The 15,859-nt window shown below is 39.6% G+C and overlaps 1 protein-coding gene across 1 annotated transcript in view; it reads left to right on the forward strand.

The window, feature by feature from the left end:
- PSMD5 (proteasome 26S subunit, non-ATPase 5) overlaps positions 1-15,859 on the forward strand; it is a 40,245-nt gene that overhangs the window by 15,507 nt on the left and 8,879 nt on the right. Inside the window, exons 2-7 of the mRNA XM_007936663.2 lie at positions 3,041-3,185; positions 4,212-4,325; positions 8,661-8,789; positions 10,321-10,430; positions 14,392-14,534; positions 15,266-15,457. Coding sequence (XP_007934854.1) covers positions 3,041-3,185; positions 4,212-4,325; positions 8,661-8,789; positions 10,321-10,430; positions 14,392-14,534; positions 15,266-15,457 — 833 coding nt within the window. The remainder of the gene's footprint in view (positions 1-3,040; positions 3,186-4,211; positions 4,326-8,660; positions 8,790-10,320; positions 10,431-14,391; positions 14,535-15,265; positions 15,458-15,859) is intronic.

Genomic DNA, 15,859 nt, shown 5'->3' on the forward strand with positions numbered 1-15,859 from the left:
ACAAATACAGTATTAGTTCATTGTTGTGGAGGGTCAAGGAAAGGTTTATATATGGAGGAAAACTTTTCTTTGTTGATTGTGAGGGGAGGGGAGGGAGCACTGCAAAAAAAAATACTGGATTGACCCATGTCACTTTAGTTTTGTGTTTTTCACTGTGCATAAATTATATTTCAATAAAATGTATTAAAAATAAAATGTTCCCTTTTTAAAGTGTTCAGTGGTATATGCATAACATTATACAACTATCACCACTAGGTAATTTCAGAATATTTTCATCACCCATACCCACTCGCAGTCACTCCCCATCCCCCTTCCCTTTTGCCTGTATGGTTATGCCTATGTTGGACATTTCATATAAGTGGAATCATTCAATATATGGTCTTTTATAACTGGCTTTCACTTAGCATGCTTTCAAGGTTCATCCATGTTGTAGCATGTATTGGCACTTCATCTCTCTTATGTTGTTAGTTGTTAGGTGCCATCAAGTCATCTCCAATTCATAACGACCCTATGCACAGCAGAACAAAACATCGCTCAGTCCCGCGCCAGCTCCGCGATCCCTGCTATACTTGAGCCCATCACGGCAGCCACTGTGTCAATCCATCTCAATGAGGGCTTTCCCCTCCTTCATTGACCCTCCATGTTACCAAGCATGACATCCCTCTCCAGGGAATGGTCCCTTCTGACAACATGACCAAAGTAGCTGAGTCGAAATCTGGCCATTCTCGCTTCCAAGGAGCATTCCAGCTGCACTTCCTCCAGGACAGATTTATTAGTTCTTTTAGCAGTCCACGGTACTTTCAGCTTTCTTCTCCAGCACCATATCTCAAAAGCATCAATTCTTCTTTGGTCATCTTTATTCATTGTCCAGCTCTCACATGCATATGAGGTGATTGAAAACATGGCTTGTGTCAAGCGCACCTTAGTCCTGAAGGAGACATCTTTGTTCCTCAGCACTTGAAAGAGGTCCTTTGCAGCCCACTTGCCCAGTGCTATACGTCGTGTGATGTCCTGACTGCTGGCACCATTGGCGTCAATTGTAGAACTAAGCAATGTGAAGTCTTTGACAACTTCAGTCTTTTCTCCGTTCATTGTGATGCTGCTTACAGGTCCAGTTATGAGAATTTTTGTTTTCTTTATATTGAAATGTAATCCATACTGCAGACTGTAGTCTTCAATCTTCATCAGTAAGTGCTTCAAGTCATCCTCACTTTCAGCAAGCAATGTTGTGTCAACAGCATATCGCAGGTTGTTAATGAGTCTTCCTCCAGTCTTGATGCCACGTTCTTCTTCATATAGTCCAGCTTCTCGGATTATTTGCTCAGCATACAAGTTGAATAATATGGTGAAAGATACAACCCTGACGCACTCCCTTCCTGATTTTAAACCATGCAGTGTCCCCTTGTTCTGTTCGAACTTCAGCTTCCTGGTCTATGTACAAGTTCCTCATGAGTACAATTAACTGTTCTGGAATTCCCATTCTTCTGAATGTTACCCATAATTTGTTATGATCCACACAATCAAATGCTTTTGCATAGTCAATAAAACACAAATACACATCTTTTGGGTATTCTTTGGTTTATTTATTCATCTTTTATTCATTTTTCTTATGGCTGAATAATATTCTATCATATGGATATGCCACATTTTGTTAATCTTAATCTGTTCAATAGTTAATGGATATTCTTTGTTAACGTTTTTTGGCTGTTATGAATAATGTTGATAAGAATATTTGTGTACAAGTTTTTATATGAACATGTATTTTTGGTTCTCTTGGGTATACCAAAACCAAACTCCCTACTGTGGAGTTGGGTCCAACTCATAGCAACCCCTCCTTGGGTTTCTGAAGGAGTATCAGTACGGAAGTAGATCGCCTAATCTTCCTTCTGAGGAGTGGCTGGTATGTTTGAACCGCCAGCCTTCTGGCTAGCAGTCAAATGCTGTAGGTACTACGCCACCAGGGTATAAAACATTATTAATTACTCCTTTAGGCTTAGTTATTGAAAGTAGAATTCCTGAGTTAAAAGGATGTGTGCTATGAAAACCAAATGTGCATGAACTGCTGAGAGTAAATGAATCTGCTTTGTAAATTTATACCCAAACCACAATAAAAAATTAAAAAACAAAAAAAGATATACTCATTTTAAGACTTTTGATATTTATTACCTAATTACCTTCCATGAAGATTGTACCAATATTAGTGTATACTTCAGTAGCAGTATATGAGTGTCTGTTTAATAGCTGTAGAATCTTATTCTTCTCCATTTCCACTGCTACTCTCTTGGTTCATTCCTCTATCCCCTCTATCTATCTGCCTTCAGATTGAAAATTCTTTCTCTAACACTTAACACAGGGTGATGTTTTTAAAGTTATCTGTCATCGTGTTACTTCTCTGCTTAAAATGGCATGGTTTTCCATTACCTTATGCAAAAAATAAACTCCGTAAGACCACATTAAAGATCTGTCAGAATCTGGCACCTGTCAGAATCATTCCAGTTTCATTTCTCGCCATCCTTCCACCCTTTTATCTTTTCTCCTTTACCCTCCCCTCCTCCATTCCGACCCTGATTGTGCCAGCCTGCTTGTGGTTCCCTTCACAAGTATAATACAGTCATACTCCTTTAAACATATTGCTACTCCCTCTGCCTGGGACACCTTTCTCCTCCTAGGTTACCCCCACTTTTTCTTTATAAAGACCTGTCCTGTATCCTCTGTTCTTTCTCTGAGCTCTCAAAGCTTCCAGCCCTAATGTCTTTTTGTTTACCCCTGTCTGCTATTTTATTATTTACCTCTAGCTTCCAATAGACTGAACTCCTTGAGGTTAGAGACTATATCTTATCCTTCCTTCTCTGTAGTACTTGCACAGTCATAGCACATACACATACTTAGCAAAATTGAATGAATGAATGGAAGCTAGTGTTTCAAAGGGAAGTCTGTGTGGAGATCTTCCTTGAGCCAGACTTTAAATGTCATTTCAAGTCGTTACTTCCCACCTGGAAGGACATGAACTAATGAGATCTTTAATGGTATCTTTTTTTAGGGAACAGACTACTTTGTGTGTATCCATCCTGGAGAGATTGCTCCAAGCTATGGAGCCAGTTCACGTGGCCCGGAACCTCCGGGTTGACCTGCAGCAAGGACTGACTCACCCTGACGACTCTGTGAAGATCCTTGCTCTGTCCCAGGTGTGAAATTTTAGTACACATATAAGAAGGGAACTTACATTTAGTGATCACCTCTTCTGGGCTGGGCAACACAAACAGATGGAGCAAACACTTCCTGTCTGTCTCCCAGGGAGCTCCTAGGCTAGCAAAGGAGACAGACTTAGCTAACTATAACAAGGGGGATATGAGTTAAAGTAAGAAGTTCCATAAGACCACCTGAATCATTCATTCACCAGATACTGACTGAGTCTTTTCGTATGCCAGGCACTATACCATATGTTGTTGGAGCTACCAAATCTATTTCTTTCCCTCCCATTGCTCTTACTTGAGAGGAATCCATGTGTTCAAATAGCTACTTTGCCATTTTAGGTTCTGTTATAGTGACATGAACCAAGTACAATCTTAAAGAGCACTAAGCCAACAAATTAAGATGGTAACTTTTACTTTGGTAACCAAAACATCCCACTATTTGAGTGAAGGTCTGTTACTGAGGGTTATCTGTTGAATTGTTAGGCGCTGAGAGGCAGGTTACCCAATAGATACTCAACCACTGCTTTTCCTTTTCTCCTCTAACATGTTCAGCAGAAAGAGGGAGGTATCGATTTATTCATGTGCTAGACAATTTAATAGGTGCTTTTCCTAATTAGTCTCATTTAATCTTCATATCTACCCCACAATCAAGTAGATTGTGTTTTATGGATGAAAAAGCAGGCGAAACAAGTTATTTAATTTGCCCAAAGTTGGTGCAGTGAAAATTGACAAGTAGGATTTGTACCTAGCCGATAGTTTTCACTTACTGGGCTGTATCAACACTTACTCACCATTTATGTATGTTTTTTCTTTTTCCCTTTAAAGATGTGTTTATACCCTGTGTATGATTTGGCTTTAATGAATCTGGGTCATTCTGAATTTTTAATAACTTAACTTGTAGCAGTAATCAGTAATTCATAGAACACCTGCACACTAAGGACCTGTGACCATCATGAGTTCTGTACTGTCCTTCCTTGGAACAGCCTTTCTGATTATTTTCTATTTTGTCTGTTTCAGGTTGGAAGAATTGTTGACAATTCTGATGCCATTACTGAGATTCTAAATAATTCTGAATTGCTAAAACAAATTGTTTATTGTATTCGTGGAGAAAATCTATCTGTAGCTAAAGCGGTGAGTCTGCTAGAACCATCAGCTTAAGCATGCAGAAACCTTGTGTCCTAAGACACAAAGAGAGGCCTCATGAATTTAGAGTTGGAGGTCTATTGTTGTAACTGTCATTAGGTGCCGTCAAGTCGATTCAGACTCGTAGCAATCCTGTGTACAACCCTGCCTGGCCTTGCCCCGTTCTGATCGCCTTTGCTGGTTGGATCCCAGTGTTGCAGCCACTGTGTCAGTCCATCTCATTGAGGGTCTTCTTCTTTTTCACTGACCCTCTGCTTTACCAAACATAACACCCTTCTCCAGGGACTGGTCCCTGCTTATAACATGTCCAAAATATGTGAGATGAAGTCTTGCCATCTTCACTTCTACGGACCATGCTGGCCGTACTTCTCCCAAGACACATCTGTACATTCTTTTGGCCGTCCATGATATATTTAATATTCTTCACCAACGCCATAATTAAAAGGCATGAGTTCTTCTTTAGCCATCTTTATTCATTGTCTAGCTTTCACATGCATATATGGCAATTGAAATACCATTGTTGGGTCAGGTGGACCTTAATCCTTAAAGTGACATCTTTGCTTTTTAACACTTTAAGGAGGTCTTTTGCAGCAGATTCACCCAATACCATGCAGCATTTGATTTCTTGACTGCTGCTTTCATGGGCATTGATTGTGTATCCAAGTAAAGTGAAGTCCTTAACAACTTCACTCCTTTCTCTGTTTATCATAACATTGCTTATTGGTCCAGTTATGAGGAGTTTTTTTCTTTATGTTGAGGTGTAATCCATACTAAAAGCTGTAGTCTTTGATCTTCAAAAGTAAATGCTTCAAGTCCTGTTCAATTTCAGCTAGCAAAATTGCATCATCTGCATATTACAGATTGTTAATCAGCTTTCCTCCAATCCTAATGCCAAGTTCTTCATATAGTCTAGTTTCTCAGATTATTTGCTCAGCATACAGATTGAATAAGAATGGCGAAAGGATACAACCCTGACATTCACCTTTCCTGATTTTTAAACGACATACTACCCTCTTGTTTGGTTAGAATGACTGTCTCTTGTCTGTGTACAGATTCTGCATGAGCACAATTAAGTGTTCTGGAATTCCTGTTCTTTGAGATGTTATCCATAATTAGTTATGATCTTGCTTTCAGCCAAGATCCATCTGATATTAGCAGTGATATCCCTCATTCCACATCCTGTTCTGAATCCAGCTTGAATTTCTACCAGTTTGCTGTTGATGTACTGCTGCAACTGTTTTTTGAATTCTCTTCAGTGAAATCACTTGCATGTGATACTAATGGTATTGTTCGATAATTTCAGCATTCTGTTGTATATCCTTTGTTTCAAATGGGCACAGATATGGATCTCCTCTAGTCAGTTGGCTAGATAGCTGTTGCTTGAACAGTTTCTCTTAGAAAGATCAGCATGAGGCCGGTCCCCATGAGGCGGAGGTCAAAGATGTCCCAAATGTCCAAACTGCCATGCCACTCCATCATTTCAGACATTAACTCCTCCTCCTCCTCCCAGTAATTTCCCCAGTCTTAGGGTTCTGTATTTCGCTGTAACGCCTCACAGAACTCACAGACACCCAAGAGTTCGTCTCACGTAGTAGTGGTGGAGGCTGGCAGGCTGGCGAGTCCCGGGTCCGTGAGTAGGTCTGGCGGATCATCCCAACTCTCGGGGTTTGATGAACCTTGATCGGCAGATCAGATGACAGCAGCTGTCCCAAATCCAGGGGTGAGATGAGGATGATCCAAGACACAAAGCCGGAGCAAGAGGAGAGCGAATCTTCCCAGGAGATTTGTAGGTATACCCTCAGGGAAGCTAAGGGTGGTGATTTGAATTATACCCTCCAGCAAGGCAGGACTCAAGATACATTCCACCTGTGTTGCCCCAACAGAATTAACCTAAATTCCATTACAGGGTCGATTGCCAGTCATTATAGGGAATGACTACTACCAGCTGCCCAGCCAAGTTGATACCTGACCTTAACTACCACACCACCCCAAAAGGCATGGATAATGAGATTTACGAAACATCACAGAATGGAGGACAATGGCTAGAAGGGCCACATCAAGCAATTCACTGCAGCTGTCTTACAAATTTCTTAGTATAGATGAGTGAGTGCTTCCAATGTTGCATGAATTTGTTGCAACATCTCACTTGGCATTCTGCCAATTCTGTAGCTTTGGTTTTTGCCAAAGTCTTCAGTAGAGTTAGGACTTCTTCCTTCAGTGCCATCAGTTCTTAATCATATCATCGGTTCCTTGGTGCTTCCTGTATCATTCAGTATTTTACCCATAGATTCCTTCAAAATTGCAACTTGAGGCTTGAATATTTTCTTCTATTCCTTCAGCTTTGAGAAATATTGAGCATGTTCTTCTCTTCTGGTTTTCTAACTCCATGCACATTTCATTATAATACTTTACTTTGTCTTCTCAAACTGCCCTTTGAAGTCTTTCATTCAACTCTTTTACTTTATAATTTCTTCCATTCACTGTAGCTACCTTATGGTCAAGAGCAAGTTTCAGAGTCTCTTCTGATACCTGTTTTGGTCTTTTTTTCTTTCCTGTCTTTTTAATCTTTTGCTTTCTTTATATACGATGTCCTTGATGGCATCCTACAACTCTTCTGGTGTTCAGGCATTACTGGTCAGTGCATCAAATCTAAATTCAGGTGGGATATACTGAGTCATACTTTCATTCTCTGGACTTGTTTTTAATTTTCTTCAGCTTCAACTTAAAAAACTTGCATATGACAATTGGCAGTCTCTTCCACAGTTGGCCCTTAGCCTTGTTTTGACTGATGATACTGAGCTTCTCCATCGTTTCTTTCCAGAGGTGTAGTTGATTTGATTCCTGTGTATTCCATCTGGTGAGGTCCTTTATGTTGAAAAAAGATATTTGCAATGAACATGTAGTTGGTCTTGCAAAATTCTATCATGTGATCCCTGGCATCATTTCTGCCACCAAGGCCATATTTTTCGACTGCCGATCCTTCTTTGTTACCAACTTTCATATCCAATCACCAATAATTACCTATGAGTCTTAATTGCATGTTTGATCAATTTCAGACTGCAGAAGTTGGTAAAGATCTTCAATTCTTCTTTGGCATTGTTGTTGTTGTTTGCCGTCGAGTCGTCCCCGACTCATAGCGACCCCTCCTTGGGTTTCCGAGGCAGTATCACTACAGAAGTAGGATTGCCCAACTTTCCTTTCGAGGAGTGGCTGGTGGGTTTGAACCGCCAGCCTTCTGGTTAGCAGTCAAGTGCTTTAGCCACTATGCTACCAGAGCTCCTTCTTTGGCATTAGTGGTTGGTTTATAAATCTGAGTAATAGTCATATTCACTGGTTTTCCTTGTAGGCATATGGGTATTATCCAATCACTGTTAGTGTTGTATTTCAGGATAGATCTTGAAATGTTCTTTTTGATGATGAACGTGACACTGGGAACTTACCATCCTAGCATAGTAGACCATATGATTTTCTGATTAAAAATGGCCAATGTCAGTCTGTTTCAGCTCACTAATGCCTAAGATATCAATCGTTACTCATTCCATTTCATTTTTGACAGTTTCCAATTTTCCTAGTTTCAAACTTCGTACGTTCCATGTTCCAATTATTAAAGTATGTTTGCAGCTCATTTTGTGAGTCATGCCCCATCACCAGCAAACAAAGGTCCTGAAAGGTTTACTCCATCTCCGTCAGTAAGGTCACTTCCACTTTGAGGAGGCATCTCTTCCTAGTTGTATTTTGAGAGCCTTCTCACCTGAGGGTTCCATCATCTGGCACTGCATTAGACAGTGTTCCACTGTGATTCACAAGGTTTTCACTGGCTCGTTTGTTTAGAAGTACATCACCAGGTTTTCTTCCTATTTGGTCTTAGTCTGTTAAGACCTGTCCGACATGAGTGACTCTGCTGGTATTTTAAATACTAGTGGCATAGCTTTCCAGCATCATAGCAACACACGAGCCACAACAGTGTGAAATCTGACAGGCACCTGTTGGACAGTTAGAGGTCTAGAATAGGTTATTTGTGTGAGTGAATTTGCAACCTCATACAGATGGTGTCAGTGATGGTCTTGTCAAGTAAACAATAGTAAACCCTTTCTTTTTTCTGTTATCTATCATCGGAAACCCAAGGAGGGGTCGCTATGAGTCGGGGTTGACTCGACGGCACACAACAACAACAACAACAAAATCATAGGGCTTACATTAACTTGCTTGATTAGAAGCAAAACTCAATGTAAACTATTTTCTATTGGGAATACTGGGTATATTTCCTATTATAAATAATAATAGGTAACAGTGGCTAAAGAGATACTTTATTTTCTTTATAAGGCCATAAAATCCCTATCAAGAATATCATTAACTCAAGCTGGACTGGAGGCTTTATTTGAAAGCAATCTGCTGGATGATTTGAAAAATGTAATGAAAACAAATGATGTTGTACGATACAGAGTATATGAGGTAAGATTACACCACACTATCTAAACCTTACAATTCAGAATGCAGTACGGTTTCCATTGGAAGGCAGGGTGGTTCATTTGGCATGCATTTGTTGTGTGCATGATCTCTTTTGGGTCCTGTAGTAGGTGCTGGAAGTATAGAAATGAACTCCCAGCATAGTGTGTAAGATGGATAAAAAATTTTTTACACTGCATTGTAGGTACTGTGATAGAGGAGATACCATTGGAACCAGACTTTGGAAGTTAGTTGTAGTAGTGCAAAGAAGAAATGTCTCTCATTTTTAACAGCTTTGTACTGAGTACTATGCTAAAAACCTCATATATATTGTCTTTAATTATCACAGCAAACTCTATATGTTAAAAATACCATTAACCTCACTGCATGGATGGCATAACTGGCCCAAGGTCACATGGCTAGCAGTCTGCATATTCAGAATTGATCCCTCTACATTCTAATTCCCTCCTCCTAACACTTTCTTACTTTGCATGTCTTGATTCCACACTGTCCTGGTTTTCCTTCCGCTTCTCTGTGTCAGTCTCCTGATTCATCATCCTCTGTTGACTTTTTAATTGTTTAGTTATGAAGTCCCAAGCCCTGTTCTCATCATACTCTATATTTATTCCATGTTGTTGTTGTTGTTATTTGCTGTCGAGTCGGCCCTCATAGCATTTATTCCATAGACAGTTTTATTCATCATATGATTTCAGTTCCCACCTATGTGATGATGACTCTCAAATGGTAAATCTCTAACCCAGATTGATCTTCTGAACTCAGACCTTCATATCGCCCCTTAGATGTAGTCTTGACCCCTCCAACTCATGCACAAACTGAACTCATGGTTTCCGCCACCCGCCTACCTCTACATCCAATAAAAATCATCAGCAACCAACTAGCCCTGTGTCACAGCACTCAGTGTTTAACAAGTCAGAGACCTTGGGCTCATTCTTGATGAGACTTTGTTTTCCTGGCCCATATCCATTCAGTCACAACATCCTGTCCCTTTTCACTCAGAGTCGTGCATTTCTCTTCATCTGCATAACCACCACCACCCTTTTCTAAGCTATCATTATTGCTCACCAGGACAACTGCATTTACCTCCAGACCTGTTTTCCCTCGTCCACCTTTTATTACTTCTAGTCTGTCATCACGTGCACTCTGAATGATCTTCTGAAAACCCATATCTGATTTTGTTGCTCCTCTGTGTCTTCCCATTTCTGTTTATTAGCCCTCAGTACATACTTATTGAATAAATGACTGACGGAATACACGAATGATTTTTTTTTAAATCTGTTGTTGCTTCATGTTTATACCCTGATTGACGATTTCTTAAAAAGCAAAAGAGTAGGTAAACCAAGATATTTCTATCCCAAATTAATTTCTTACATGTTCAAAAAAGTTTTCCTTCTTTGTGGAGATAATATTAGATTGTTAAAGCTTCAACTATTATATAAAGCATCTTATTCTATATTTAAAATGAGATCCTACCAGTATGGATATGTTTTCACCTTTCTCCTTTTTTCTGTTCTTTTAGCTAATTGTGGAGATTTCTTCTGTGTCACCAGAATCTTTAAACTGCTGTACTGCCAGTGGATTGGTATCCCAGCTCCTCAGAGAGCTGACTGGTGAGGATGTGCTAGTCAGGTTTGTTGACTGAGAGAATTCGTAAGGCAAAATGTCTTCTTTTAGAGGGCCTAAAAGCAACTGTGGGACTTAGTGTCACCTTTCCTGTTAGAGTCTGTGCTCAGGTTGCAATAATATGACTAATGCATATCTTAAAGGAGGGGTCTTTACAATATTATTCAAGTTATATTATGATAACATGCTGAAACAGATATGTCCTACATGAAATTACAGCTGCTTTTGATAGACTGTGTTTCCTGACCTTAGGTATGTGTGTTCTTAATAAGTTATAATCATGTGCTAACTACCATTTTGAATTACTTAGCATTTTATCATACACATTTTTTGGCATTATTAAATAATAGCACTATGCCATGATAGGAAAAACATGGGCTTTTGAAAATGAGAACTTGGGCTTGAGGGTATCTCTACTAATGAGCTATCTGACCTTGAACACATAAATCTTTTTACACCTCAGTTTGCTCATCTCTTTTTTTTTTTTTTTTTTTTATGATTTGGGTGAAGGTTTACAGAGCAAATTCACTTTTCATGTGGCAGCTCACATACACTTTGTCTCATGACATTGGCTATAATTTACCACAGTACAACAGCTCCCCTACTGCTTCCTCCCCATCGTTACCTCTTCCCTGTGTCCTTCCCTCTCATGCACTCCTGCCCCCCTGAGCTGTCTCCCTGTACATACACAGCCCTTCTATTCTCCCATGATTGATCTCTCCAAAGAGTGTATCTACCTAATATAAATGTTCAGCTCATATGTATGTCTTGTTTGGCTGGAAGCCACAGGTGTGGGTTCAGTTCCAGACCTGAAGGGGAACTAGGGGCCATAGTCTTCAGTGGTTCAATCAGGTTCTGTCAGACCAATTTTGCTCATCTCTTAAATGGACCAATAGCACCTCTGTAAAGAAGATATGAGGATTAAGTGAATTGACCATAGAGACCAATGTAATGGCTAACATAGGTACACAAAGAAATGTTAATTCTAGTGTCATCACTCACAGCCCCCTACTCCCTAAGTCCCTTTAATATCTGGCAAATGTTTCCGTGTTGATAACTCCATAGTTTACTGATACATCTTCCTTGTTGGGCACTTGGTTTGCTTCAAGTAATTAGCTCTTATAAATAAGCTCTTATAAATAGTTATCTTTGTGTATACAGGATTTTGTTTTCCTTTGCTTTAATGATTTTTTAGTTGTCCTATGTTCTTTAATATGACCGAAACTGTTTAACTCATATTCATAAATCAGTCACCAGTTATATTGTTTCAAAGCATTTGTGTATCTTTACCTGATGAAGAAGTAAGGAACCCTAGTGGTGCAGTGGTTAAGCACTCGGCTGCTAACTGAAAAGTCAGCAGTTCAAGCCTACCAGCTGATCCACAGGAGAAAAGAGCTGGCGATCAGCTCCCGTAGAGATTGTTGTTGTTATGTGCCATGTGCCATGGAGTCAGACCCGACTCATAGCAGCCCCTCCTTGAGTTTCCAAGGCAGTATCACTACAGAAATAGATTGCCCAACCTTCCTTCCGAGGAGTGGCTGGTGGGTTTGAACCCCCAGCCTTCTGGTTACCAGTCAAGTGCCTTAGGCACTACATCACCAGAGTTCCCCCATAAAGGTGTAGACTAGGATATCCAATGAGACTGTTCTACTCTTGTCCTATAGGCTCACTGTGATTCGGAATTGACTCTACGGCACACGATAACAGTAATAAATTAATTTTGTTAATTGCTGCGTTCGGCAAAACCTCACAGGTCACGAAACAAAGCAACATGAAAGGATTAATGGTTTGTTTTTTTTTTAAAGGAACAGGGCCAGGTGGGCGCCCTGCATATTCTGCGACAGCAACCCCTGATGCATCTGTCCTTATTTATACATGAGCATACGATTACATCATTATTCTTGATATTTCTTTAGAACAATCAAGTATTCAATCAAATATTCTTCTACAGTAAAATCACATATTTCCTTATAACAATCAGTTATTAATTAAAAGTTAAAGTTTTACTCTTTCCTGTACCCAAAAGCATTTTCCCATGTCCAAATGTATTGGATAATTAATTAGGTTAATATCTCTTACAGGAATAGCAAATGATTACTAAAATACATCATTCTAAAACATAATATGATTGTTAAGGTACATGATTCTAAAGGATGGTTTCTAAGGTATACTATTCTTAGGGCAAAACATTATCCCAGGGAAACAGGTTAGCAAACATTTTGCTGGGGCAATTTTCTGCCCCAGGAACACAAAGCTGGAACCAAGCAAACATTCAACCGTAAGAGACGCCTTGCCATCTCTTAACTGTAGTTAGAACATGTGCCTTGCAATCATGTTCTTTTGGGGATCTTTTTCTTGGTCTCCAACAGTTAATTAATTTTTAGCCTTGTATCAAATTTTATGGCATAAAAATGCCCTGCAAATACTCAGGCTATCTTAAGGTCAACAAATGATAACAAGGAATTATTGTTAAATTTTTGTATGTGGTAATGGCGCTATAATTTTGTAAGGAAAGGGTCATATTTTTTAGACATGCATGCTAAAATATGGAGGGGTACATGGTAATATGACCAGATTTGCTGTAAAATAATTTACCAAAAAATGAGTAAACCATCCAGAGCAAAGAAGAGTGAAGAAAATCAAAGAGGAAACAGTTAGCCCAAAGGACTGATGGAGCATGTTAACCCTGCCCTCCTCAACCCTGAGACCCCAAGAACTACATGGTGTTTGTCCACCACTGCTGACTGGTATGAAAGGGATCACATTAAGAGGACTCGGACAGAGTGGGGGGAAATGTGGAACAAAATTCAAAATCATAAAAAAAAAAAGACCATGCTTACTGGTCGAACCTGTAAGACTATGGCCCTTAGGCCTCCTTCAAGCTAGGAGTTGAACTTAATCCCCATGACTCAACTGGCAGGTAAATGATAGACCTGACCTGTAAGGTGAACAGTAATGTCAGGAGAGTATGCACTCATTGCAGCAATTAAGCATATGAAATCAAGAGGACAGCATTTGCCCAGGGATAGTTCTGGTGGTGTAGTGGTTAAGGCATTTGGCTGCTAGCCAGAAGGTCCATGGTTCAAACCCACCAGCTGCTCCGTGGAGGAAAAATGGGGCAGTCTGCTTCCATAAAGATTTACAGCCATGGAAACCCAATGGGGGTTGCTATGAGTTGGAATTGACAGGACAGTTTAAGGAGCTCCAGTGGCATGGTGCCTAAGGCATTTGACTGCTAACCAGGAAGTTGGCAGTTCAAATCCACCAGCCTCTCTGTGGGGGGAAGATGAGGCAATCTACTTCCATAAAGATTTACCACCTTGGCAACCCAGAAGGAGTCACTATGAATTAGAATCAACTTGATGGCAGTGGGTTGGGTTATTTAGAGCTAGGAAGGCAGGAGGGGATGGGAGAAGGAAGAATGAAGGCGGGGTGAGTGGGTGCAGGGAGGAAGTGAGAAGAATGCTGTTACATCTTGGGGATTGCAGTATATGCAAAACACAATGTGTATGGATTGTTGAATTGGAAAACCAATTTGCTCTGTAAACTTTTACCCAAATCACAATTAAAAAAAAAAAAAAAAGGAAAACAAGATGAAATAAGTTAGGTAAAATCTCAATACTCTCCAATCAGAGTTGTGAGTACATAGGAGTTTATTGCATTAAACTTTTCTCTCAATTTTTGTGTAGGTTTGACATTTCACAATAAAAATCTATTTAAAAAAAAATTGTTAGGAAGTGGCTATGTTGTGAAAACAACAGTGGAGCTCAAGTCAGAAGACCAAGATTAAACTCTGAACTCTACACATTTCTAGGCTTTATGTCCTCATCAGAAAAGTAGAACCAGCATTAATAACCTTTCAGATTGGAGGGGTGAGGAGGTTAAAGAAGATAACATATATGAGAACGGTTTGTAAACTATGCTATTCATATACAATATCTTGTTTTTTGTCCTTCTGACATTGCAGAGCCACCTGTATAGAAATGGTGACATCCCTGGCATATACTCACCATGGACGACAGTACCTTACTCAAGAAGGAGTAATTGACCAGATTTCTAATATAATTGTTGGGGCAGATTCAGACCCTTTCTCTAGTTTCTATTTGCCAGGTAAGAAGAATTAATGCCTGTGGAAATGACCGTGACTATCTGAGTTACCTCTGATAAGAGAGGCTGGACTTGTTTTCTTAGAGCTGGATCCTTTTAGAAGATAGCCTTAGCCCCTTGATGAAATTTATTGCTTTAGGAGCCTTGCACTATTGATTTTGGCTTTGTGGAAATGTTAGTGGTGTTTGGAACATTAGAATAGTTTTGTTTTGAAGTTGAGATAAAAGAGAAATAAAAATAGTTGTAATGACAGTCACACTATATTTTACAGATTCATCAAGTCTCTGAATTGGAATCTTTGTCCAATGCGTCTGCTTCAGCCATTCTGTTCTGGAAAATGGTTGACTAGCTTTTCTTGAGTACTTAAAGAAATTGGAAATTTATTTCTTCCTTAGATAGTCTACTTTATTTAGTTGCTGCACAACTCTAAAAATGCCTTTTGAATAATGACTCCAAACTTCCTCGCCTAGGATTTCTGTCCACTGCTCTTAACCTTTGTTCTCCTTGAATATGACAGTGCTTCAATGTAAGGACCCAGCTCCATTGACACTTTGGGATTTCTGCTGTCTCAGGACCACACATCACTGGTATCTCATTATGGTTCCCAGCAACCCACTACCCTAACCTTTCTCTGTGTCTGATCTGCAGTTTAGTACCGTCCCTGTGAAAGCATCAGGCCCACAATTTGTACTATATTACTCCTCTATTAAAATATGTTCTTTAACTATGTATAGGATTTGTGAAGTTTTTTGGAAGCTTGGCTACCATGGATAGCCCTCAGCAGATCTGTGAACGTTATCCTGTCTTTGTGGAAAAAGTGTTTGAAATGACAGAAAGTCAGGACCCCACCATGATCGGCGTAGCAGTGGACACAATTGGAATCCTGGGATCCAGTGTTGAAGGGAAACAGGTTTTGCAGAAAACAGGTTGGTATGACTTCTCTTGGCTTTCTTTAAGGATATCTTAATTTTTGACAGAGATTCAATATATAAACTCATTTGCTCTAATGGGTTAACTAGATTTTAGAATGTAACTGGTTTTATAGGTGACAGTCTTTTTAACTATGCCTTGGATGAACTCATCCCTAAAAAATTTCTCATGATTACTATTGAAAACTTTTTTTTTTTTTTCAATTGCCTCTCAGTGATTAGGGATTCTACCAGCCAAGTTGATAGGATACTATTTCCCCTCCACATCATCCTTGAATAATATTCATGGTGTGAAGACCCTGGACTCTAGAGTCAGAAAGGCCTGGATTCATGTCCCAGTTCCAACACAGACTTAGCTTTATGGCCCTTACCTAGTCATTTAATTTCTCTACTTTTATA

The sequence above is a fragment of the Orycteropus afer genome, unplaced genomic scaffold (assembly GCF_000298275.1).
Source record: "Orycteropus afer afer isolate SDZICR_OR568_19922 unplaced genomic scaffold, OryAfe1.0 scaffold00037, whole genome shotgun sequence".
In the NCBI taxonomy this organism is placed as follows: Eukaryota; Metazoa; Chordata; class Mammalia; order Tubulidentata; family Orycteropodidae; genus Orycteropus; species Orycteropus afer.